Consider the following 26,137-nt stretch of genomic DNA (forward strand, 5'->3'; position numbering starts at 1 on the left):
TGCAGTGGAATATGCTCCGGTCTCTGGTACCACCCTCTCTTGGTAGAACACCAAATTTCCTGAATTCCACACAGCAGCTGCAGTGTTCGCTTCGAAACGCTCAGTGCTGCCGAACGGGAGAGTGGGACCCAAAGCAGTGTCTTCACCCTGAAAGCGGTGCTGGCCATCGAGGCACCCTAGATGCGACATGTTCTCAGTGCCACCAAGAACAGTATAGCGTTCCGATCCGCTGACAGACTGTCTGCGACGCACTCCACCGAAAACCGCAGGCTTTGCTTCGAGCATTTTGTTCGCGGTAAATGTTTGACGTTGTTGTGTATGTTAGAGAATGATAAAGGAGGTTGTTTTCTTTCCTTGAGGTGCACAATGTTTTTGCTCGTAGAACTCCGCAGCTATGTGCCACAGGTGTCTTCGCATGACGACGGTAGCAGTGTGCAATCGTAGGTTTGCAAATATACGTGTGAACTGAACGATTTATCCTTCAAGCATTTGTGCACCATGCGAGTTGCTCAAACCCAGAGCCAACACATGGCCTGTATGCAAATCACTCCAGTCAGCTGCCGAAAGAGCGACACTGTCATTCATATGTCAGTCGTCCTAACCTCAGCCTGTGCACCCTTGCGCCTAGCACAAGCATTATGGGCATGTTCAATCACTTCAAATGTGTCTGTGCAGCAACCGCTGCACTGACAACACAACGTAAGAAGGAACTGTACAGCAACATTTGCAGGTATAAAAATATTAAACATTCTCTTTATTTCAGCTTAAAAAGCAGTCAAGCAGGCACGCACACACCACGAATCTCGTCGCGCTTAAATGCAACATGAAAGACAAGACGCAACTAAAACAATAAAATGTATGGCAGAACATGATCCTCAAACACTCCATTGCTGTGTGCCGCATATCAGAACGACAAAAAAAAACAAAACAGCTCAACCAAAGAAACAAGGAAGCCCAGAGCACGTGCCCTGGGCTAATAAATAACCTATAACAAAAACCAACTAAACACAGTACAGCAGGTGACTTGGAATTCAACAACCAAAACAAAACAACGACTGTAAGCTATAAAAAAAAAGAGAAACAGCAAATGAAAGTTCTGTTCGGCACATCAGTCTTTGGTACAACCGGAAGCTGCAGGCAAGCAGGTGAAACGTGTCTTCAGCAACATTTCTGCCAAAGTGTATATAATGTGAGGCGTGAGCATTGTGTTCTGCAATGACAAACAGTCATAACCAGATATTTAGTTGTGCAAATATAGAATGTTGTTATTGCTGTGTCATCTAAAATAGCATTATGCATCGTTATGATATATTATTGTCGTAATCATCACAACTATATTGTTTTTGTATATAAAATATACACTATAAGACCAAGTATATATAGCACTCTTGCAGGAAAGAAGCATGTGGCACTTTAGAAGAAAAGTTTGCATCAGCTACTGAGCATGCAAGTCTGGCGTATTCCTTTGTTTGTGTAACAATATATGTACTGGACGCACGTGTACATACATTCTTTGCAACGCTCACAAACTGCATATAATCTTGGAAGTTGAGAAACACTTCAGCTAACTGTCTCACCGCCAACGTGGCCGGATCAACAACGCTTTACGCATCACGAGATTCAGTGGAGTGCAGTGGTGAGACGCCGTGCGGCAATAAAGCCAGTCACAATAAAGCGGCAATAAAGCCAGTCACAAAGCGTAGTAGTGCAAGCACAAATGCACGCGATTGCATGACACACCTAAACAACTCAATGAAGTTAAAAGCCCAGGTCATTACAGCAGCATGACAATAAAAACACTCCTTCCCTCCCCATTCCTACCTTAGTCACTTAAGACTTCTGGTAAAAAAAAAAAGTGAAAAAAAAAATACAAAGCACATGTAAAAATGTTAAGTACTATGAAGCTTGTCTAAGGTGGATGCCAACTCTGCAGTTTCAATGACTGCAGCTGTAATACCTCACGACAGGTTGAATAATTGTCCAATGCGAAATTCCGCAGTGCCTACTTTGCTGTTAAAAATGGCATCCATATTAAACTAGCTTCGATCGTAATGGCAAGATTTGCATACATTCACAATGATTGATCACTAAATGTTCGTAAATGTGACAAGATATCCTATATTGCTCGACGTTGGTTATGAAAAACTCATCCACTCACTCATTCAACAAAATTGCAATCAAACAGACTAGGTGCGTGGTGGTGCTTAACATTACCCCGCGCAAAACATCTGAAATGCTCAACCTGTGGCTACCCTTATCAGGGGATATTTTGGCATTTGTGTACTGGATTTCAAATTTTGCAGGCAGACCCCATACTACACCACTACTACCTTGACTTCACTGAGAGTTCAATCAGGCCCTAACATAGTGGAGCCGACCTCTTCAAGAATCCGTTATACAGCCAGCCATGCCACCAGCTCTCAAGCATGCCTGGACAATCAAAGCTGCAAAGTGAAACCGGGAGTTCAGTGAAGGTGGCAAGGTAATAACGAACAGCATTTGTAAGTGTAAATACACCACAAAAAGCAGTCGATGCTTCAGGCAACAACAGCAATCAGCTTTGCGAGACTGCATAAATACTACAGCAGTTCCACCCAAGCACACTTTCAGCTGCAATTATCCAGGCACATCTCGAGCCATCGAAAGGTAGAAACAATCTTCGATGCATACCAAGAGCGAGATTATTCCCCGTCACCTAACGGCATCAAACTACCCGAGAATGGCACATTTGAGGCAACGACAAGAGGACACTTGTTGAGCAAATTCAAAACTTGCAGTCTAGCCTACAATATCCTAAGCAGTAGCCGCCTCCACTGAAGGTCATCACAAGAGAGCACCGCAGGCATTCAGACTCATTTGCTTACTGCTTCACAACCAGCCGACTCGGGTGGCGACTTCCAATCACATCGTGCCACACAGCCTGCGACACCGGAGGAATGGCATTTGACTGAAGCAACTACACTGACTTCCTTCTACACCAACAGCTCTGTGTAACAATGCACTGCCAACAACCCTTGCAAGAAATCTACTGAGAAGAGCAGCCCATCACAGAGTGTTGGCAGGGAACTGACCACTCCATGATAAAGCATTACTGTGAGCATCGACAACAACCACAGCAAAGGAGTACCTCTGAACTGCATCATTACTAGCTTAGCTCCATCAGGCTGCGAATTCCATGACCAAACCTTGCTCCCACTGAGCTCCATCATTAGAATAGCTTATTAAGTGGGTAATATACTAAAATAAGACAAATTATTTCCCTCCTCAGTAGATTTACTCTGTGTTGTGCCAGGTATAAACCGGTATAATTTTGCGATCAAAACTGCATTCTCGTGCTAGAAAAGCACAAGAAAATGTAGGCACAATGAAGTGTTGACAATACACAAGTCTATGTGTTGACACGATCCCACTGGGGCTCACAAAGGCAGAGAGAGCACTCAATAATGCACAAACAGAAGATTCCACTGCCCCGGGACTGCCGAAGCAACTAAATTTTTAAGAAGCTGGCAGCCAGCCCCAGCTTGAGTACATAGACAGACACAGTCTGCAGCGACCATAAGTACCTCGAGAAGAAATCTGACAACAGAGCAGCCAGTTCCCGGCAGGCATATCACTCTTGACGTGTCCTACTCATTACAAAATGGACGTAGGCAACAGCGCAAGAGTCCTGGCACGAGTGGGAGAATGACGATGTGTTTATGCGCAGTATGTTGCACCATGAACAACTCCGAGTGTCAGCACTCGGTGAGGGTGGGGGGAAATGCCAGCAGCGCCCACGCAGACGAGATGGCGACAACCGGCAGAACACTGGGCCAAGGGACCTCAACGCTCTGGGGGTCAGAGTGACACGAGCTTGGGCGGGTTCATGCCGTCTGGACTCGAGAGGTCGCCGTTTGAGTTGCGTTGTTGCTCCGCACACGATGTCACGGGCGAGAAGGTCAGTGGCGTTGTTCCCGTAGGCGTCGCTCCGGTGCCTTCAACAATAGACTCGAAGCTGTACATGCCGGCTGACGGGGTCTGTATCGGCACGCCGGCCACTTCTGTCAGGAGCGATGGGCACGACACGGGAATGCTGCCACTGGTGGTGGTGGGGTTGTTCAGGGCACTGCTTCCGTCCGAGTTCGTGAACACCGAGGTGACGGCGAGAGAGTTTGGACGGGAGAACTTGGGAGCACGGCCCAGAGTTGCCGGGACCCTGTGATTGTTGCGGCTGGGGCCAACGCCGGAATCGCACGATGTGACAGGGAGGTGCTGAGGCCGCTGATGGGACATCGTGACGGCCGTAGAGGTAGCAGCACTGGTGACGGCCTTGAAATGAGACACCTTACAGCTGGCCTTGTGGGCTTCAAGGAGGAACTCAAGGTTCTCCTTCTCGTTCCTGAGAATTGCAAGGTCGTTCTGCAGTTTGTTTCGTGCTTCTTCAAGGCCTTCCGTTTCCTGTAGGGATACAGTTCACTTGTGTCAGATCATATTAAATGCATAGTCTGTTTGCTTGCTTTTTCCAATGTCAAAGCAAGCTTTCCCCCCCCCCCCCCCCCTCTGTTCCCATGACCACACAAATGTCCTATTTCTCCACACTAACCTTATCAATATTTACTCATAAAGCAACGAAAGGTAAAGGCACCTGGAAGAGCTTGAGAATGAGATTTACTAAAGATGTCAAGCAATGACACTATGATCGGATGCAAGTTTGTTTATAAAATACAATGAACTCTTATGCAGCCTTTGTAAAGCTAGTCGTTACAAACTAAACTTTTAATCCAAATACTGTATGCCTCATGACTAGGGCCCGGAAATTTAGGCACTAAAGAACCCCGAAATAGGCAGGCATCTAGGCTCTAAAAAATAATGAAATAGGCGCTATAAAGCAAAAATAGGCGCTTTAAATAATACTCTTTATTCATAAGTACAAGATTTGTAAGTCAAGCACGGAGCGTACGCAGTCCTCAACTGAAGCATTAAAGCGCATTCTTAGGTTTTCGAACTTGAAGCGCATTCGGTTTTCGCTAAGCATAGCTTTGTACTTTAAAAGGCTTCTTTGACATCACATTAACTTAGTGGCGCCTTCAGGTGATGTGGCCGTATCGTCTCCGCGTAGAAAGTCTCTGATTTGGGAAATTGTTTCTAGGCATCTATTTTTTTCTACCGAATGTTGCATCTTCGTAGAAGCAGTAGATCCCTTTCCTTCCAGTCCCCGAAGTGCTGCTGGTACTTCTGTCACTACTTTCAACGATTCATCTATTGAGAGTCCAGCCTTTTCCAACTTTGTCATCCTTTCCGTCAATGTTGAGAAGTTTGCACTAATGTATGTCAGGTCTCTTTCCAAACTCGCCTCTTGCTACACTTTGAGATAAACACTTCGTTACACTACATTCAAGTTACAATTCGAGAAAAACGTTCGGCGAGACCCGCGCCTTTTGTGCGTGCATTGGCGCGTGCCTTTGACCACACATAGACAGATGTCTGAAAATTGAAAAACGGCACCGAGGACCGAAGTGCCGGATTTAGGCATTTATAGGCAAAAAGTGCGGTTAAATAGGTAGTATTTCCTAACAAATGACAAAAAGGCAGGCAAGTGCAAAAATCCCCCGTTTAGGCATTTATAGGCATGTTTAGGCAAATGCCTAATTTTCCGGGCCCTACTCATGACACACCTACGCCACACCACAAAGAGCTTTGCACAAAAACCAGAGCAGCAATTTACTCTGTCATGTAAGTCTCCCATTGCTATTACTAGCACTGAGCTCCTATTCACATTCTTCCAATGAAAAGCCTATAAGATAAAGTGAATCATCAGCCAATCAATCCGGTGTCTGTGTTAGTGGTAGGAGTTTTAAAGAAGTAAAACTGACCTTGATGAGGCTGTTGGTGTGGTCCATTCGCCGCTTCCGGCACCGTGCAGCAGCTAGCTTGTTTCGTTCCCGACGGACGCGTCTTCGCTCTTCTTCTTCGGGACTCAACTGAAAAACACACCAAACGAAAAGAACATCAAAATGGGCAACTGCGAAAAGGCTTGCGGGGCAACGCAAACATTCAGTTTGAAACATGACAGCACCGGCAGACTGCACAGGCTTAGTTGGCAAACGTTATTAACAGGGTGGGTAGATGCAAAGTGCACAGTCAGCAAGTAAAATCGTCGACATGCATTCGCAGAAAAACTTTCTGCAGCTGTGCAATGAAAAAGCTACAAATGCGATGTGATAGATCCTAGATTTGTGAGGAACGCTCTGCAAGCACGCAAGTAAATCACACTTGCATGTGTGGTTGCATCGCATTCACAGCTTTCACTGCATGGCAGCTGATCGTCGTTACAAATGCTGCACATTGTTAGTTATTGCTGTGCGGCAATATGCAAGCCTAACTGTCCTTGCAGCCTTCAATGGGAACTAAGACTGGTATAACATACAATTCCGTACCAGTTCTACTCCACTCTTATTTGGCACTATTCATCACAGGCTGAGGTGACACTACTCCTGTGCTATCACTAGGCTTGAACTTCTTTCTTCAGCAACAAACAGCAGTTGTGGAGAATGGCATCGCTTCTGCCAATTAACGAAGAACATGAAATAAAAAAAAAATGAAACAGAACTAGTGTCAGAAGCCATCCAATCCAGCCCGGGTGCCAACTGAAACACACTTTTTTTTTTTTAAAGCCGCCGCGGTGGCACAGCGGTTATGGTGCTCGGCTGCTGACCCAAAAGACGCGGGTTCGATCCCGGCCGCGGGGGCTAGAATTTCTTTGGAGGAGAAATTCTAGAGGCCCGTGTACTGTGTGATGTCAGTGCACGTTAAAGAGCCCCAGGTGGTCGAAATTTCCGGAGCCCTCCACTACGGCGTCTCTCATAGCCTTAGTCGCTTTGGGACGTTAAACCCCATAAACCAAACCAAACCAAACATTCTTTTAAACAAGTGAAAGCGAGCGTACTTTCTCGCTCCTGTTGGGCCTCCTGCCACCGCCAGTGCGAGCAGGTTTGGGTGGCAGTGGTGGCGATGGAGCCGGCGTGTTGTTATGCCTGGCCACCTGTGGCAGTAGCTGCATCTCCTGAGTGGTGCAGGGTGGGAGCCAGTCGTCGTCCACCTCCTGCTTGATCACCATCGGCGGCGCCTGCTGCGACCAAAAATGAGCCGCCTGGTGGGCTTGAGCACAACACACATCGTGGGGAGGCATGGGAAGTTCAGCACTGCTTGGCATCCATAGGAAGGCCATCAAAAATGCTTTCATAGGGAGCAGTTGAACTGCTACACGACCTCAAGCAGTTAAAATTTTATTTGACAAGGTAAGTTGCTGGGCGAGTTGGTTCCGATATTCCATGACTACAGCGCACCGAACGAGACAAGAAGAGGACACAGGCAGCGCTGTGTTGTGTCTCTGCCTGTGTCCTTCTTGTCCCGTTCAGTGCGCTGTAGTCATGGAATAAAATTTTATATATAAGGTACACAGAATCAAATCTGTCACTTTTACAGTTACCGTATTTTCCGGTGTATAAGACGCGTTTTTTTTCCAAAAATCTTGCTGGTGCGTCCTATACAAGGGTGCGTCTTATACGCGAATTTTCCGGTTTTTTTTTTGCGAGTTCAGAAATTACTCAGGTTCATGTTAAGCTTTTTTCGCCGAAAAAATATTACTACCAATAACGCGGTTGTAACATGGTTAATACTTCAATACGGGGACCGCTGTGCGCTACTTTTTTAGGTGAACTTTATCATGAAACGGCGGGGTTGACCACTTCCGGGATCTTAAACACGCGGCCGTTTCGGAGAGCCCAAGCAAAGGTAATGTGAAATGCCAAAAGATGGCGACAGTCGCGCTTCTCGCCATTGTCAAGACAAGCCAAGAGAAGCCGATGTTTTTTTAGTCACCCTTTGAAAGTACGTAGTGCAAAGAGAATGCTTCAGCCGCGTTGCCTTTTCGATAGCGCAACCCAAGATGAAGACTTTGAAGGTTTTATGTAAAAATAAATTGTTGTGGACATAAAGAGAGTTCTTTTGCTTTTTTTCTTTTGTGCTACAACGTGGGCGGGTATGTCGTGAGTGTTGCCTTTTTCGATCAATTAGCGTTGCTTAAGAACTTCTCACACGTACGGTGCATTTTACGATGGTCGCATAAGCATGCTTAATTAAGCCTCACTAGCCTAACTGGGTAAATTGGGGTGCGTCTTATACACGGGTGCGTCTTATATACCAATTTTTTCAATGACAGCCTGCATATATGGCGGGTGCGTCTTATACAAGGGTGCGTCTTGTACACCGGAAAATACGGTACACTGCAGAACACAAATGCAAACGACAATTTTGAATGGCTTTTCGATGCACTGCCAGACACAGCTTGACCTAAATGGCGCTCATCAGGAAATCTAAACACGCCGTTCTGTCCCTCCAGTGGCAACTACAACATTCTCATCAGGTAATCTAAACATGCCCTTTTTGCTCTCCAGTGGCAACTACAACATTAAACCAGACTATGCAATCTGTTTAGCCAAATGCTGCCTGCACAAGGGTCAGTAATGCTCAGAGTCACACACAAGCACTTTTAACAAAAAAAAAAACTGACTGCATGAGTGACAGTTACGAAGCTTCATAGAAGCAAACGAAAGAAGATAGACAACAGAGAGTTGAGACTAACCTGCTGTTGTTGTTGCTGCTGGTGTTGCTGCTGCTGGTGTTGCTGCTGCTGGTGTTGCTGCTGCTGGTACTGGGCGATGTTAACCACGGGTGGCACAAAGCCAGCTTGATGTTGATGCTCCATGGGTGCTGGCGGAACAGACTGCAGTTCCAGGAATGACTCCTCGATGTTCTTCAGCGTTGTCGGTGTCAATGTGGAAGTGGTGCGTGTGGGGATCCCCGAGGTGATCCCGTTGAATCCAGAAAACTGTAACCACAAGAGAGAAAAAAAAAAGAAATACACATTTAGCAAAATCCAGCTGAATTCCATCACAGTGCAGAAACACCAAAACCAACTAACAAACGACTCTCAGGGACTGCATTCGAGTTGCACAGTTGTTCTGTGCGTGCAAAATTAAGCTTTCCTTGCATTGAAACGAAGTCAAAAAATCAAGATGACCAATTTCTTTTGATTTGCAACTGCAAAAACAACATATATGGCTGCAATATGAAGTTGGATGTGAGGTCAGCCTGTCCATGATATTTGTAAAAGAGAGCTGTACTATGCTTGGCTAGCCTGCCTTTCAGTAAAATGCTCAGAAACTGACATGTCAAGAAGCAGTGGGTAAATTAGAATTTCAATGCCTATTTAATTAACACCATTCAGAGGGTAATTGACAAAGACTGCATCAATGTAATGAACACACCGGAAAGTAATAGAGTCCCCATATTTGCCATCTTCAAGCTGCATATGTCAAAGAAATGAAAAAAGTGCCATTACAGCTCATATGCAAAGATTGAGCCTAGGCTGTTCATGACGGAATTTGCGGGCGCGAACAAACAAAACACAGAGAAGATACCACAGGACAGGCACCTTCAGAGACGGTTCAGAGCCGGCACGGTGCAGAACATGGAGAATAACCGACACACTGCTAAATCCCGCGCGGTTACACGCAACGCCCGAAAAGTTTTCCTTTCAACAGAAGAGCATGTTAGCCTTTCCGAGGTGGCCGAGATTCAAGCCGCGCGCAATACATCGCTCGGCCCGATGGCGTTGTGGGCGGAGATTACGGTCAAGAGACAAGGCCGTCGGATCGATCGGACTACTCTCCCACGAAAATGTATACGGCCCCGATTTCTGAGAAAGCAGGTAGCCCGGAAACAAAAACTAGAGAAGAAGGAGAAGCACAGCGGTGCCGCCGCCCCGTCCTCATCAGGCGTCGCGACAGCCGGTCTCCGCGGCGGCCGCGTGGTTATAATCGATGGCGCCCAACGTGGGGCGTCGCGACGCTGCCCCACGTTGGGGTTGGGCGCGTCCCGCTCACCACGGCGCCGCCGCCACCCAAGCATGAAAGCAGGGGAGGAGTAACGGGGTTTTACACGCAACTGGCTGGCTTGAGCAGCGTACGTCAGCCAGGAGGCGCCTGCAACCGAAACTTGCACTCCGCCACAGCAGCTCCGATTTCCAGAACTTGGAAATACAAGATCAAGAGCGAAACCGCACGAGTACCAATGCTTACGCAAATCAACCTTTAGCCCCGAGCTCGGAAAGGAGGCGTACGCTTCTTACATTTCGGAGGTGTCAGAAAATGTTCGCCTTCGTAATAACGAGATCTTCGAAACAGAGCGCAGGCCATGGCGTCAAAGATGTCCCCCACAAAGGGGAGGATGCACGTTATCCGGCATAATTTTCGTTACCGTAAGGCCTTCGAAATATCGCGCGAAAACGACCCGACGTCGGTGCGTGGCTTCCAGGGGGCCGCCCTTGGACGAAAACTCGCTGCAATAGCGGCAGGGGTTCCGCGGCCGTCAGCGCTGCCAGGTCCACGCCGCCGCTATTGCAGCGAGTCTTCGTTATGGCGAGACCTTCGGAATATCGCGCGTGGCGGTCACGACGACGTCATCAGGCATGGCGTCCAGCAGCGGCTACGTACACTGTGTAGGGGGGTTGCCACTCTACTGACAGAGAGGGGGCCATCAACGAAACGACCACGAGTTTCTTCCGCCATCCCTGCCAGACAACGGCAACAGGGTCAACGGAAAAAGAAAGAAAGCGCGCCTTACAGGGTACACACGTATCCGCAGTAGATTTCCGCTCGCCACAAAAAGGAGAGAGAGTGAGGCTTTTGGACTGCGGCGTCCGGGGAGAGGATGCGGAGACGGAGCGGTGTGTTTACGTGCGCACACCGGCGAGACCAGGCACCGCCAGGCGACACAAAGCGGGTCAAGGGTGCCGCAGGAGCACCACGCTTTCCTCCGGACGGGCCGCCCGCCCCTGGGGCCCGAAACGGCGGAAAACCCTTGTTTTCTCCGACGGCCGCCGCTGGGACAGGTGTATGTGTGCCGGCACGCACACACACACGTGCGTACCGCATTATTACTACGGATGGCCGCGCGGAAACGTACCGCCAGCAGACCTCGTTTTCACCCCCGGATTCGCTTCCCCCGCACTGCGTCCGCTCGCCTTCTGCTTTTTGGTCGCGGTGGTCCCAATACTCGCTTCGCGCCCCCGTCGTCAACATGGCCGACCTCGCGACAAGATGGTTCCCGACTTTTCTTCCAACGTCGAGTTTTTTTCGCTGCGGCGTGCCGCGCGGCTTGAAGACGTTCGCAGTTCAGCGGCATGCTGCACGACAACGAAGCTCCGTTCTTCCTCGTCTGCCGTTGCTTAAGCTCCTTGGTCTCCTGATACACTTCCCGATGTCCCTGTTGTGTCCAGAAATCTACCGGTCCACTGGCCGGCTTTTGCTGCGGGAGTTTACCAAGGGCGCGGAAATGTAGCCATGCTATTCAATTCCGATTCTTCTCACTCTTTGGTGATTGGCTCAGGCTAGGCAACGCCTACGCTATCTCTGGACTTGGCTTTGCTTCAGCCAAAGAGGAAGGGCGAAAGGTATAATCACAACAATTTGGAGTAGAATCGCTATACATTACCCACAGCCCGGATTCCGACTAAAGGCACGCTGGAGGGCAGCTGACGCAAAAGCACTAATAGTTGCGCAACCTAACCGGAAAGCATAAGTTGGAGACGTTCGGAGGGTAAAAGTTCAAATTGCCAACACTCAAGTACCACAGAATAATTTATTTGCATTAACAGCGGGCGTACTTCTGAAATTCAAATTGATACTCCACAGGTGTCCTTTTCTCAGAGCAGAGAGACGCAAGACGCCGATGACAAGTTTTTCCGGAGTATAACGTGCTAACTGCCCCGGAACTAACCCGAACCGCGACTAATATGCTGGCTCCCTCTGTTGGTCGTTGCCTCCTTGCTTTGCAACGGACACCCCCCCTCCCTTTTCCAAAGACTGCAGGGGGAAGGCATTGCAGTCAAGCTGGCAGGACCCAAGGCGGGATTGTCATGAAGACGATGGGGACGAGACCAACACGTTTACACAAAAGATTCCACCCCTCTCTAGTGCCCAACAGAAGAGCGAAAGGGGAATTAGCGGCGGACAAGGCCAACAATGTGGGCGACCGAAGCTTCGAAGAGGGAGGGGAGCTGGAGTGAAAGGCACAGTGACACCAAAGCCAGTCTCCGACATTTTCCTGCAAAGCCTCGGCTGCAGTGCCACATGTCACGGTGTACCGGAAAAATTGTTAAGTGGGCCATCTTCTCTACCTTTTTCCAGTACCGGGTCGCCTAAGCTGCGAGAAAATACTTTTACCACAGTGGGGTGCGCTTAATCTGCGGACAGTATAGTGAAGAGAAATGCTGGCTTCGCCTAGCCCGGGCCGACAGGCGTGAGTATTCGGTGGAAACACGTTCCGTGGATTCGCTCAATCCGCGACTAAAGGAAAATACGGCGGACCTGACCGCGTCTTCTCGCTTGAAGCTGGTGCATATAAAGCCCCCTAGGGGCCTTTATAGGTGCATGCGGCGACCACGCCTGCATCTGCGAGGTGCTTTGATGGAGGAACGATCGTTCGTGGAAGAACACATGCAGATAATTCCTGCCCCACTTTCGGCTGACACGTTAGGCAAAGATGGCGGACGACGAGGATTTGCGCATGCGCAGAATGTTATTGCGGAAAAAAAAGTCCATTACACATGGGCTATGATGGAAGCCGTTGTGGTGGGCTCTGTGTTAGTAATTTAGACAACCTAGGTTCTCAACATGCGCGACATTACGAAGCATACGGCCGCCTTTTTCGCCTTTCGCGCTCTTACAATGGCCAATCGCTTCGTGGAGTAGAAGGAATTGTCGGCGAAATAGTAGTCTAGAGAAGTGACAAGCGAGTAAGCTTATTTCCTAGCCCTAACCCTAAATGGGCTACGTGATGGCTTCCAACACGTCGAGGCAGGCAAGCAGACTCAAGAGCCGAAACAACTTTCCTCGGGCTGACTTTATCGATAAAAATAAACACACAAAGATAAGCGCCGCCTAGAGAAGCGCCTTTCGGTGTTCGGAGAGACGAAGATTCGACGCGGCTAGCGTAATAAATTAGTCATGAGAGCACACAAAGCAGACAGACACACACGAGGAGAAAAGGATGGAAAAGCTAAGTTTCGACCATTTAGGATGGAAATGAGGTTTCGCAGTTCGTCGACGATGGAAAAGAAAAGAGGAGGAGGTGGATCGAGAGCTCGCGCTATAAGCCAGGCCTCGTTACGTAGTAGATGAGGCGCAGAAAAAAGGGAACAAGAAACTACTTGACAGCTCCGCGCCTTGTGGACAGAGAGGAGTGACTGATGACACTGCCCTTAGCTCGGCGCCGGGCAAGGAGATGCAGCGGTAACCGCGGCGGCTATCTCGATACACAACGCCCCCCCCCCCCCCCCCCCCCCCCTCTTCAACGCCAGCAGCGCTCGGAGAGGTGGGGTAGCCTTGGCAAACGCGCCAAGCGCTGACAGCTCTGGCTCCTCTCCTGCGCTTGCTTTGAATCCAGTTTGGAGGCCGCGCGCTCTTTTCAGCGCAAAAGTTGGCGGTGTCGAAACAGCTGTTCTTTCCAAAAAGCCGCGCCGGTCGGCACAGAAGAAAGGAAACACGTGTAGGCTTCTTTTTGCCGGGAAATATACGGCGGCGCCGCCAAAGAAGATGCGTGTTTTGCACGCAAACGACAGCTATGGGGATGGACACGGCATAGCACGCGCGCTGCCGCCGTTAAAGAGACAATAGGGAGATGCTTTGAGCGACGCGATAACGACCGCAGCGACCTCTCCCTTCCTGGCTTTTCCTTGTCACAAACCGCGGCAGCTGAGTGTAGTAGCGGAGTCTTCTCATATCGCATTCTTGCGAAGATTATCAGATACAGTTTGCACTGCAGACCTCCAAGCTCCAGTCCAACTGAGCAGCACCGCTCGCGACGGCTAAAAGGAGTTTTATTTTCCTGTTTTTATATTCTTTTTTTTTTTACAGCTCGGAGATAATTAACTGCACCAGCGCACACGTGTAGGCGCGGTCACTGTTGAAATCACGATTCCAAGCGCTCTTTTTTTTGTTGTTGTTTTCAGAGCGGTAATGCATCTCTGCTAAAGCGCGCTTACCCAATGCTGCGCATGGCAACGCTGCCATCTTTTATTCTTTTTTTTTTTAATCTGGCGATGTACCGTAATGCCTGGTGACAAAAAGACCCCCCCCCCCCCCCCCCCCCTAACAACACGGCCACCCAGAGAGGGTACTCCATTTAACTTTCAAATCCGCGCGCGCACGCGGAAACTGCGGGCAGCAACAGGCGGGAGAGAATAAATAAAGTAACACAGACGAGAGAGAGAGAAGCTCGAGACACAAAAGAACACAAAGCAAAGCGAATGAATAGCAGAGCGTCCGCGCCCTACCGCACGTACGACACACACGCTCGCAGGTGGGGGGCGCCAGGAGAGACAAAAGCTGGTCCGATAGCGCCGCTGACGAAACCGAGAGAGAGCTAAAATGTAAAGAAGTGGCGGAGGGGAGAGACCTGCTGGCTGGCTGGCGCAGCCAAGCCACTGCTGTCGCCGACGACGCTAGCAGAACGCGTGCGACCTTGGAACCGCAGAAAAAAAAAAGATATAACGCACTTCGCTAAAAGACACTATCCCCTTCGTTCTCGGGCCGGCGCAGAAAAAAAAAAGTCGAAGAACCAGCAAGTGTACGGGTTGCTGCTCGCACGAGGGCAGGGAGACCATTGCTTATATTTCAAGGGCGCGCCACCGTTAAATCCAACAAGCAAGCGTCGCAGTCGAGGAGCCCAGCCGGGCGTAGGTGGGCGCAAAAAGTGCGAGAACCCCTTTGGTATAAAGGCGGGCGGGAGACAAAAAAGTGTACGGGCGCAGTCGGTACTTGATGGGCACCGAACCCTCCCACCTCCGCCGTCGTCGCGCGGAGCACAGCACACCCACCTAACCAACCGACCCTCCTCGAAGAGAGATGGGGGAGGGGGGGGGGGGGGGGGGGGGGGGGGGGGAGACGCTCAGAACACAACAAGCGAAAGATCGACGACCTCCCCAAACCCTACCAACCTCTACATCTTTTCGCAGACTCCGGACGGACCGCTCCGCGCGAGCAAGCCGAGGCATGTCGATGCGCCCAAAAGGCCTTGCCCCCACCCCAGTCCCCTTGTGCAGACTTCTAAGCGCGCCAAAGCGGCCCGTTACTGCTCCTACGCCCCGGCCGAAGAGTGATGTATGCATATCTACACTGGCACGCAAAGCTACATAAAACACGGGGCGCCCGACCGGAACGCTCAGAGCGCGGGCTCTTCTTTTCTTTTTCGTATGGCCGATGGATTAAACGGGGCCCGTAGAGCGTAGCCGTGACGATGGCAATTAAAGGCGCGCCAGCTGACAACCCCTGGCAGAGAACGTGAACTAGTCTCAACTTCGCACCGCTCACAAACGGTTTCTAAGAAAATGGAGACCACGTGAAAGGTCTCTTACAAAAACATTAGTACATCCCGCGATTCCAAGCACATTCCGCGGCCCAGAAAACGGTGACAGAATAAGACAACGAGCTATACGCGTTAAGATAGGCTTGAGAAAGATGCGTGCACTACCTGAACGACATGCAGACCACGCTGCCAGCAACCGACGAAGCGCGCAGGCAGACAACGGAATGTCAGCGAGGGGAGATTTCAACGCTGTATCCAGGGGGGAGTGGGGATCGGACTCGAAACAATAGGCGCAGTACTCGGCAGCAGCCTCGACTTGGCGACGGCGCAGTTTTAGGACCTCCGCGACGTTCCGGTAAGCGCCCCCTCGACGACACACAGGCAAGCACGCACGCCGGAAAAGCGATGATGCAACGCGCGCACAAGCTCGCGACGGCAGTGTACACTTCGGGGAACGAAAATACGAACAGAGCAAGGGACCGGGCGCGCGCCAAGAGTTTCAACCCAGAGGCGCAACAACAGCGCCAGTGCCCTCTCGCGCAAGTCAGGTTAGAGCCCGCTCTTTCGTCGTCTGCTCGCAGCGCCGGCCGCTTGTTTACCGCTGCCTCTACAACACCTACGCGCTCTACAGCGCAAGCGCCGAGCAACACCGCGTTGCACGGATGCGGTGCAAAGTACGAAAAAGTAAAGAAACTACGGACTGCCACTTCGGAAGAAAGTGTGATGATGACTCACGTCTAAGTCCAACTCCATTTCGGCGGCCTTCATTAAGAGAGCGTCCGAGTAGCCCTCGTAGAAGTCGTTCTCGCGGATCTGAAACTCCTGCATGATGTCTGTCGACCACCCGGCGTCAATATCCATCACCGGCGACGCGCGCACGACTGAACTGCTACGAAACTGTGCGCCGCTAACAGCGGAGGCGTGCTTTTCAAGAACTGCCGGCCCTCTCCCTGCTCCCTCTCCCTTCCCCCTCTCTCTCCGCTCCAGACACCAGCACGTATCGGTGACGTCGCGGCGACGTCACGATGACGCCGCGCTAGGGCACGGCCTCCTTTGGCTGTGCTCTTGCCAAATAGCCGCCGCTGCCTATCTCGCGCTTAGAGCACTTCGTGGAAGGAAAAAAGAGCTTCGCGCGCTCTGTTCCAGCGATGTCTCCCTCTCCGCCCTTTTGTGACGTTTCGCGGCTCGGCGCGACGACGATCACGTCGAGATGTGGTCGCGTCGCCGCCTTTCGACTTTGGTTCCCTTTTTTTTTCTTCGCTCACTTCGGCGCTCTCGACGTCGCCGGCGATCCGACCACTACACGACACTGAAGAGGTGCGCTTAAACAAACGCCCGGAGCGGACGGCGCACAATACGCAGAGACAAAAACGTTCTGCTGAATTCGTCACAATCGGAAACGAATACCGTTGCACAAAACGTGCTATATTGATGTTACGTGATCGTACGGCTTACTTTCAGCTTCAGCATTGGTTTCAGCGCGACTTCTCACGACTCGATGTTCAGTTGGGTCACTGAGAGCTCCGTGTACGCCATCCGAGAGTAATCTAGGCACTTGTGCCTTACTTTTCCTCTCGGAAATAATTCGGACGGCGAACAATACTTGAACGTCTACTCTTCGACGGAGCACCGCGACTAAGCAAACAAAAATACTCAACCGGTAGTGAATGGTATATCAGTCAGTGGTGAAAGCTCTCGGGCCCCCAAACCCTTCCATCTAGGCACAAACACAACCGCGCCGGTCACAAGGTTAGGAAGAGAAAACAATGCCGCGTATTGCAGCCACCCGACAAAACACCGAAGTGACAGGTGAGGCAAAGTAGTTGGCAAGATATCGAGGAAATTGTCACTTCTGTGAGTTGAGATACAGTTACGTCAACAAAGGCAACCTCGACATTCCTTTTTCAAAATGGCGGCCTCGGGAGAGAGCAGCTCATGTATGTGGCTTACTGACCAGCTATTAACGTTTTCTGCCTCCAATTACGAAGTAGAACCTCAGTTTAGTAGAGTTCAGCAGCTGTACTAAGCTGGTACTCGCACTCGTCTCAGCGAACGAAGCAGCTACAGGAATGTTTGCGATTTATTCCGCGCCGTGCGCCAAACGGCGAATTGAAGCCATCAGTCTGTGATTCTTGGACCTTTTTCTGAATTTCCGGAATGTATACTTTACAACTTTTGATACATCTTGTCTGTCTGACTGCCCTCCGTCAGTAAGCACACGCAAGAGCGCACAGCCGCTCCGGTGCAGCGCAGACCACCCGAGTTGGCAGCTCTTCAAACGGCGAGAGCTCCTCTGTGTATTTGCATTCAACGCCCGACACTCGCCGGCGGCAAAACCGGAATGCGTATAGTACACTGGCGGCGCGGCGTTTCGCAGTACACCGCAGTCGCCACACAAGCCAGAACAAGACCGTCCCGCCGCCGTCCACTATACGCGAGCAGAGTACATATGAGCCAAGAGCGCCCGACGACACCATCGCCTGCGGCTAAGGCGTTCTTATTTTAAGCAAGCCTTCCACAACCACGACGACGACGATGAAGGGTGAAAGAGGGTTGCCGCTACTCGTCGTCGTTGCGCGGCCCCGCATACCGTAGTAAAACAACGTGCTTTCTGAGAACGACGGAAGTGCCCAAGCTAAGTGTTCTTTTCCCGCAAGCCGGCGCTGTACGTTCATTGATTACTGGCCTTCACTGCCGCCACGTTCGAGCGGCTCCGCCTCAAAGAAATAAAACAAACAGAAAAAAAAGGAACGTCAGAAAACTAAAGAATTAAAGGAAGCTGAAGGCGATCCCCGAGGCAATCATTGCAGACATCCTTTTTTTTTTTTTTAGCAACTCAAACAAAGCGCGCCGCGAAGCCACTGACTGCGTACTACACAAACCACTACCTCCGGGGGTGGTACGGAGAAAATAAAACATAAACAAAATGCTTCGCCTTTCTGGACACCGGCAGCGCGGCCGAGCACTAAATGCGGCTTTTACCAAAGGGTCGGACTCTCGAGCGGTAAACAAGCAGCACGCCAGAAGCGAAAGAAGGACCGAAAAGCAAAGCAGAAGTGACGAGATGAAAGAAAGCCGCAAAGCGGTGACTATGGAAAACGTAAGGGGACAAACGAGCCGCTCATGCTGCCTGCCCTTAACGAGAGGCGGCAGATGAACAAAGTATATCTCTCCGCAAAGCTTCTCGTTTCCGGCGTGGATGGAGCGGGAACGTGCATACGCGTGATTGATACGGCGTCCCATTAGCGCACGGCTGAATTCGTCGTGCACGCTCTTTGCCGAGTGTCTACACAGCACACACACACTGAAGCCAAGTGCGTGGGTTTCTCATTACCGCGCATTCGCGTGCAAACAGCGATGTCGCCGCGCACGGCTCCGTGTGAAAGTCCCGTTGTTCGGGGAGGGCAAAGCGTTGAAAGGAAGTTGCGCCGGGATAACCCCCTGCAGAATCACGTATATGTACTGCAATTAACACAGCAGCCAACGATGGACAGCATATAGCAACGAGACGCGACGCGAGGCTGACAATATGTGCTGTCAAGAATGGTTGGTTTAATGGGGTTTAACGTCCCAAAGCAACTCTGGCTATGAGCGACACCGTAGTGAAGGGATCCGGAAATTTCGACCTCCTGGGATTCTTCAACGTGCAATAACATCGCACAGTACACGGGCCTCTAGAATTTCGCCTTCATCGAAATTCGACCGCCGCGGGCGGGATCGAACCCGCGTCTTTCGGGTCAGCAGCCGAGCGCCGTAACCACAGAGCCACCGCGGCGGGGTACTGTCAAGAATGCTTCACAAAATGAGACGAAGCACATCGCTGGCTGCTTCAACAAAGTGAATACAAGGGGGGTACTGCGCACAAAAAAACAAGGACAAGAAGATAACACAACAAGCGCAGACTCGCGACTAACTTTATTTGAAAACACGACACTCCTTTTATAGTTTCAAAACTGTCACATCACACACATGATGAAACCAAAAACCTGTCTTCATTGTGATACAGTTTGATAGAAGGGTCACTTACGCAATCTTTATCCTTCTGTTTGATGCAAAACGCCTCCGCCAACTCACGCGCCACCTGGTCACGGCTCCTCCTCAAAACTTTTGTATCTGTCAGCAAAGGCAGGCAAGGGTTATTGCGCGTAGCATCCGGGCATGCGCCACAATGCAGGGGTAAATTCGACCCTGTCCCTGATTTCATGGAAAGCTGGTGTTCTCTTAAGCGCTCATTCAGACATCGGCCTGTCTGACCGATGTATACCCTGCCACAGGTGAGGGGAATCTGGTAAACGACACCCGTCTGGCACCTGACAAAACGAGTGGCATGACGCTTCTCGCAGTCCGCTCTCCTCTTCCCTCCGGACATGACCTGAGGGCACAATGAGGCCAACTTGCATGGGGCGGTAAAAACTACCGGCACGCCGTACCGTTTCGCCACGTTCTTCAAGTTGTGGGAAATTCTGTGAATATACGGTAGAACCGCTGGCCTCATTTCCTTAGAACGGCCACTATCCCGGCACGTCCTATTTTTCAGTTTGCGCAGAAGCTTCTCTGCCACAGCAACAATGATTGAAGCAGGAAAACCAGCCTTCGTCATCCTAATTACCTGATTATTGAGGCTCTCGTGCACCAGGTGAGCGCAAGACTTAGACAAGGCGCCCTGCAGGCAATAGGTTCCGATAGCCCGTTTAACATTCTTGGAATGTGCTGACCTGAACGGCAACAGGTCTTTCCGTGCACGTGGTAAGTACATCCAGCAAACGTGATCTGGTGTTAAAGTCAGGTTAATATCTAAAAACTGTAGCTTGTCATGTTCCGGTAACTCGTGAGTAAAGGTTAGACCCTTCCCATGTCGTCTGAAAATCGATAAAAATTCTTCCACAATCACAGTGTGCGTCGCGCCAGGTCGACCTTTAAGAAACACTAAATAGTCATCAACATACCTAAATATTTTCAGAGTAGTCTCATCGTCAAAATAGCGCACCAGATCACGGTCAATGCTGGACAAGAAGATGTCAGCTAGTACAGGTGCCACACAGGAACCAATGCGGTAGTTTTTACCGCCCCATGCAAGTTGGCCTCATTGTGCCCTCAGGTCATGTCCGGAGGGAAGAGGAGAGCGGACTGCGAGAAGCGTCATGCCACTCGTTTTGTCAGGTGCCAGACGGGTGTCGTTTACCAGATTCCCCTCACCTGTGGCAGGGTATACATCGGTCAGACAGGCCGATGTCTGAATGAGCGCTTAAGAGAACACCAGCTTTCCATGAAATCAGGGACAGGGTCGAATTTACCCCTGCATTGTGGCGCATGCCCGGATGCTACGCGCAATAACCCTTGCCTGCCTTTGCTGACAGATACAAAAGTTTTGAGGAGGAGCCGTGACCAGGTGGCGCGTGAGTTGGCGGAGGCGTTTTGCATCAAACAGAAGGATAAAGATTGCGTAAGTGACCCTTCTATCAAACTGTATCACAATGAAGACAGGTTTTTGGTTTCATCATGTGTGTGATGTGACAGTTTTGAAACTATAAAAGGAGTGTCGTGTTTTCAAATAAAGTTAGTCGCGAGTCTGCGCTTGTTGTGTTATCTTCTTGTCCTTGTTTTTTTGTGCGCAGTACCCCCCTTGTATTCACCATGATTGACCGACTAGCCCAACAACGTACGCTTTTAAACTATGTTTCTTCTACCGTGGGCCCTTTCTTTTGTGTTTCTCCTTCAAACTGTCATGTTTCAACTGTGATTAGCGCTATTGTAGCTGCGACCTGCCGCACAAGGTTTTTAGGTTTCTGTCTGAAGAGAGGCCTGGTGCCTTCGGAATTCATCGCTCTGTTCGGGTACATGGTGCCGTCTGCGGGACATGTTAGACGCGTGTGCAAAATTCTAAGATCTGAACTTTGGCGTCAGATCAGACTCCTATACGACTGGTTGCGTCTGCTCGCGTTCCGGACAAACCCCGAATGGGTAGGAGAAGTAAGGCTACGGGCCTTACGACGTCAGACAGCCCAGGCAGTGGATTTCTGGTGGAAAAGTCTCCTACCACGTCTTCCCAAAGATAGGCCAAGATCCAAGGATAACGGTGGTTCCGTGTCAGTACTGGGCGATGCCGAGTTACCGAGTGGAATTGTTGAGGTGCTGAAGAAAGGACCGAAGTTTAGCACTGAGCCTAGTGTGCCTGCGCACGAGCTTCTTTCATTGAACCGGCAGCTGGCGCGGAAGGCATCTGATGAGGACCAGGAGCGGTGCCTACTAGATGGTGTTGACAGCCTTCTACGGACTGCTGCTAAGCCTCGGAGGTCTGCGAGTGGGAGCACTTCACGCCTCAAGACATCAGTAAAAGAAGTTGTCTCTTTCTTCAAAGACAACGGCTTGGCCCTTCTGCAAGCTGATAAAGAGGGAGGCTTCGTCGTCCTGCCTTCGGGGATGTTTGGTGAAAAAGCTGCTCAAGCAGTCGAGAAGAACTTTGTTCGGAAGAAGGTGAAACCGTCAAAGGTAAAGACCCAAGCTTCTGTGCTGTGCAAGGACCTTGCTTTAGATAAATTGTCGAGAGCAGTTATTAACTCCAAGCGCGATAGCTTAGAACTCTTTTTCACTGTAAAAACACATAAGGTTGACAAGCCCTTTAGGTGCATAGTAAGTGAAAAAGGTACTTGGCAGCGTGAAGTAAGTGTGTTTATTCAAAAGTGTCTGAAATTGGTGGTAGTGGAAGACCCATTCTTAACTAGGAACTCGGATGATATTGTCGCCTACCTACAGGATGCTCCGCCTGTAGGCTACGCCTTTTCAATTGACGTTGAAAACCTGTTCTTTTCAATACCCCACGATGCCCTGTTTTGCGCCGTCAGGTCTTGTATTGAAGATAGGGGTGTAATAGCTTTTCAGAATGCCTGCGGTATAACGCTGAACAATTTTATGTCTTTACTTGAGTTTTATCTTGGTTCTACCTTTGTATCTTTTAACGATCAGGTCCTTGTCCAGCGCAAAGGAATTTGCATTGGTTCCTGTGTGGCACCTGTACTAGCTGACATCTTCTTGTCCAGCATTGACCGTGATCTGGTGCGCTATTTTGACGATGAGACTACTCTGAAAATATTTAGGTATGTTGATGACTATTTAGTGTTTCTTAAAGGTCGACCTGGCGCGACGCACACTGTGATTGTGGAAGAATTTTTATCGATTTTCAGACGACATGGGAAGGGTCTAACCTTTACTCACGAGTTACCGGAACATGACAAGCTACAGTTTTTAGATATTAACCTGACTTTAACACCAGATCACGTTTGCTGGATGTACTTACCACGTGCACGGAAAGACCTGTTGCCGTTCAGGTCAGCACATTCCAAGAATGTTAAACGGGCTATCGGAACCTATTGCCTGCAGGGCGCCTTGTCTAAGTCTTGCGCTCACCTGGTGCACGAGAGCCTCAATAATCAGGTAATTAGGATGACGAAGGCTGGTTTTCCTGCTTCAATCATTGTTGCTGTGGCAGAGAAGCTTCTGCGCAAACTGAAAAATAGGACGTGCCGGGATAGTGGCCGTTCTAAGGAAATGAGGCCAGCGGTTCTACCGTATATTCACAGAATTTCCCACAACTTGAAGAACGTGGCGAAACGGTACGGCGTGCCGGTAGTTTTTACCGCCCCATGCAAGTTGGCCTCATTGTGCCCTCAGGTCATGTCCGGAGGGAAGAGGAGAGCGGACTGCGAGAAGCGTCATGCCACTCGTTTTGTCAGGTGCCAGACGGGTGTCGTTTACCAGATTCCCCTCACCTGTGGCAGGGTATACATCGGTCAGACAGGCCGATGTCTGAATGAGCGCTTAAGAGAACACCAGCTTTCCATGAAATCAGGGACAGGGTCGAATTTACCCCTGCATTGTGGCGCATGCCCGGATGCTACGCGCAATAACCCTTGCCTGCCTTTGCTGACAGATACAAAAGTTTTGAGGAGGAGCCGTGACCAGGTGGCGCGTGAGTTGGCGGAGGCGTTTTGCATCAAACAGAAGGATAAAGATTGCGTAAGTGACCCTTCTATCAAACTGTATCACAATGAAGACAGGTTTTTGGTTTCATCATGTGTGTGATGTGACAGTTTTGAAACTATAAAAGGAGTGTCGTGTTTTCAAATAAAGTTAGTCGCGAGTCTGCGCTTGTTGTGTTATCTTCTTGTCCTTGTTTTTTTGTGCGCAGTACCCCCCTTGTATTCACCATGATTGACCGACTAGCCCAACAACGTACGCTTTTAAACTATGCTTCAACAAACGTTGAAATCTTTGCAAGGAGAATATTTTTCTATTTTCGAGCACCCGTAATCTTCAAAAAATAAACACTGGAGCACTGTCTGTACAGGTTAGATCCACGTGGTCTTAAAAATCTTTGCCCGATTACTGAACCTTGCTTCCCCGAGCTCGAACAAACCATGGACATCAGATTAAGCTGTCAGATAGCAGATTTATTAAACAGCGATCCCGTCATTCATGACGTATTAACCGATTTTTTTTTTATTAAACGGGTTTAAGAAAACACTGAAGGGATTATTCCTAAAGGAAGACTAGTGTGTCATGTTTTCACGTTTTTCTTCTTGTTTTCAATTTTGTTTCATGTGCTTCAAGTTCGATAGTGTACATGTATTTTATGTTTGGAAGTGTTTTTTAACATGCATTGCCAGTAGAAGTTCTGCACTTATTCTTGTATTCCATTCCTGTACATATTCTTGCACTGTAAAAAAAATATAATAAGCGGGTGGGGGGATACAGTTTCATCTCATATATTTCTCTGCAAAGACCTAACACTGTTGTAAACTCTGCATGATCGAGTGTCAAACCGCTGCTTGCCACAGGGTGGCGTGACCTTGTTAGACTCTTTTCCGCCTTTTGTCACGTCCCCCAAGAAAATAGTTTTGCATTATTGTTTTGAATAAAAAAAATTGATTGATTTATCACAAGATTGTCACTGAATCTGTTCGCGAAAAGTCTCCAAAATCACAATCAACTGAGACTGATTTGACACGATCGGTACGATGTCTCCATACGATCGCCCCGCTTAACTGAAAAGTCAGGCTGCAATCTCTGCAGCTGCTAGCAGACAACATTGAATAAAGAAAGGCCAGGGACAGTGAACCAGTATGCTGCGATATCGAACTGACATCGCAACCTTTTTTTTCCCGACGTGTCTGAATATAACCAGGCTGTTTTTTTCTTTAGCGTGGTCGGTGCTAAGTGTTAGCACGTCGAGTGATAAGCTGCTGTTATCAGCGTCTACCAAACCCCTTCGCAGAAGACCAACAATGTGCCCCTGGGGAACACGGCTACCAGCACCGACCTCAATGAGTCACATGGGCCAAGAAGAACCTTTCGGAAGAGATTCTTTTGTACCAACAACGCGCTTCCGGGAAACATGGTGAACGTGGCCACTAGCACCGATCTCAATGAGTCATATGGGCAAAAAAGACCTGACCTTTGGGAAGAGATTCTTCAATTCCCTGGTGCTTCTGTTCAGCGGCACTAGGTCGTGACACGCCGTTTTCGGAAGCGTGGCCACTAGAACCCACCTCAATGAGTCATATGGGCAAAAAAGACCTGACCTTTGGGAAGAGATTCTTCAATTCCCTGGTGCTTCTGTTCAGCGGCACTAGGTCGTGACACGCCGTTTTCGGAAGCGTGGCCACTAGAACCCACCTCAATGAGTCATATGGGCAAAAAAGACCTGACCTTTGGGAAGAGATTCTTCAATTCCCTGGTGCTTCTGTTCAGCGGCACTAGGTCGTGACACGCCGTTTTCGGAAGCGTGGCCACTAGAACCCACCTCAATGAGTCATATGGGCAAAAAAGACCTGACCTTTGGGAAGAGATTCTTCAATTCCCTGGTGCTTCTGTTCAGCGGCACTAGGTCGTGACACGCCGTTTTCGGAAGCGTGGCCACTAGAACCCACCTCAATGAGTCATATGGGCAAAAAAGACCTGACCTTTGGGAAGAGATTCTTCAATTCCCTGGTGCTTCTGTTCAGCGGCACTAGGTCGTGACACGCCCTTTTCGAAAGCCGGTTACAAAAGAACTGGTCACTGGCAACGAAGCAAGCACAACCTACACCCATCTATCTAGATATATTTTCCCCGAAGAGGGCCCAGACGCAGAGCCCGATAACACGTGGGGCTGGACTTAGTGGAAACTCCAAACTCGTGCAACCCAGCACAAGCAAGCGCCAAAGAAAAAAATTGGACACAACAGAGAGATAAGCTGCAACCAGAAGCAGATACACGCCACAGCTAGTCCTTGGAATGTGACCTAAAAAAGAATATATCCGCAGTGGATCTGGAACTACAGCGTCCCCATGCTTTGTAGGAGTGACATTATCTTTTACGCTGATAGGAGCAATTACTTTAAGGCAACCAATGTGCTATAGCGTAAAATGCCAATAGCACGAAAGCAGGATGCAGACTAAGCCAGCTAATGCCCCCTAAGCTAGCTCGAGCCATATAAGCCATTATGGCTGGAAGTATTATCCACAAACTAATGCCCCTAAGCCATCACATAATCCATCGTGGACAACCATGCCCACTAGCATACCGGCTTACTTGAACAAAGAGTACAATAAACTTGAGTAGATATAGAGACGTGTCTTACGCTTCATTTTCTCTCAATACCGAAGGCTAGACTCCGTGACACCTCCTTATGCGAACCTAACCTAACGTGACACCTCCTTATGCGAAGTAAACCTTTCTTAATGTGTCATTA

The 26,137-nt window shown here is 49.6% G+C and overlaps 1 protein-coding gene across 6 annotated transcripts in view; it reads right to left on the reverse strand.

Moving 5' to 3' along the window:
- Positions 1-723: 723 nt before the first annotated feature.
- The window catches only part of LOC149332603 (uncharacterized), a 92,238-nt gene continuing 66,824 nt past the window's right edge, over positions 724-26,137 (reverse strand). For 2 of the 6 annotated variants that reach the window (XM_089558223.1, XM_089558222.1), the window contains exons 2-5: positions 8,624-8,869; positions 6,926-7,129; positions 5,853-5,960; positions 724-4,437 (exon numbers count right to left, since the gene is read on the reverse strand). In XM_089558223.1, coding sequence (XP_089414349.1) covers positions 3,838-4,437; positions 5,853-5,960; positions 6,926-7,129; positions 8,624-8,869 — 1,158 coding nt within the window. In that variant the 3' untranslated portion in view covers positions 724-3,837. Of the gene's footprint in view, positions 4,438-5,852; positions 5,961-6,925; positions 7,130-8,623; positions 8,870-15,573; positions 16,062-16,143; positions 16,328-26,137 lie in introns of those variants that run through there. The other 4 variants (XM_089558225.1, XM_089558224.1, XM_089558221.1 and 1 more) reach the window with 4 other exon arrangements.

This window comes from Amblyomma mixtum, chromosome 8, assembly GCF_055824585.1.
Source record: "Amblyomma mixtum isolate Tamu chromosome 8, ASM5582458v1, whole genome shotgun sequence".
Lineage (NCBI taxonomy): Eukaryota > Metazoa > Arthropoda > Arachnida > Ixodida > Ixodidae > Amblyomma > Amblyomma mixtum.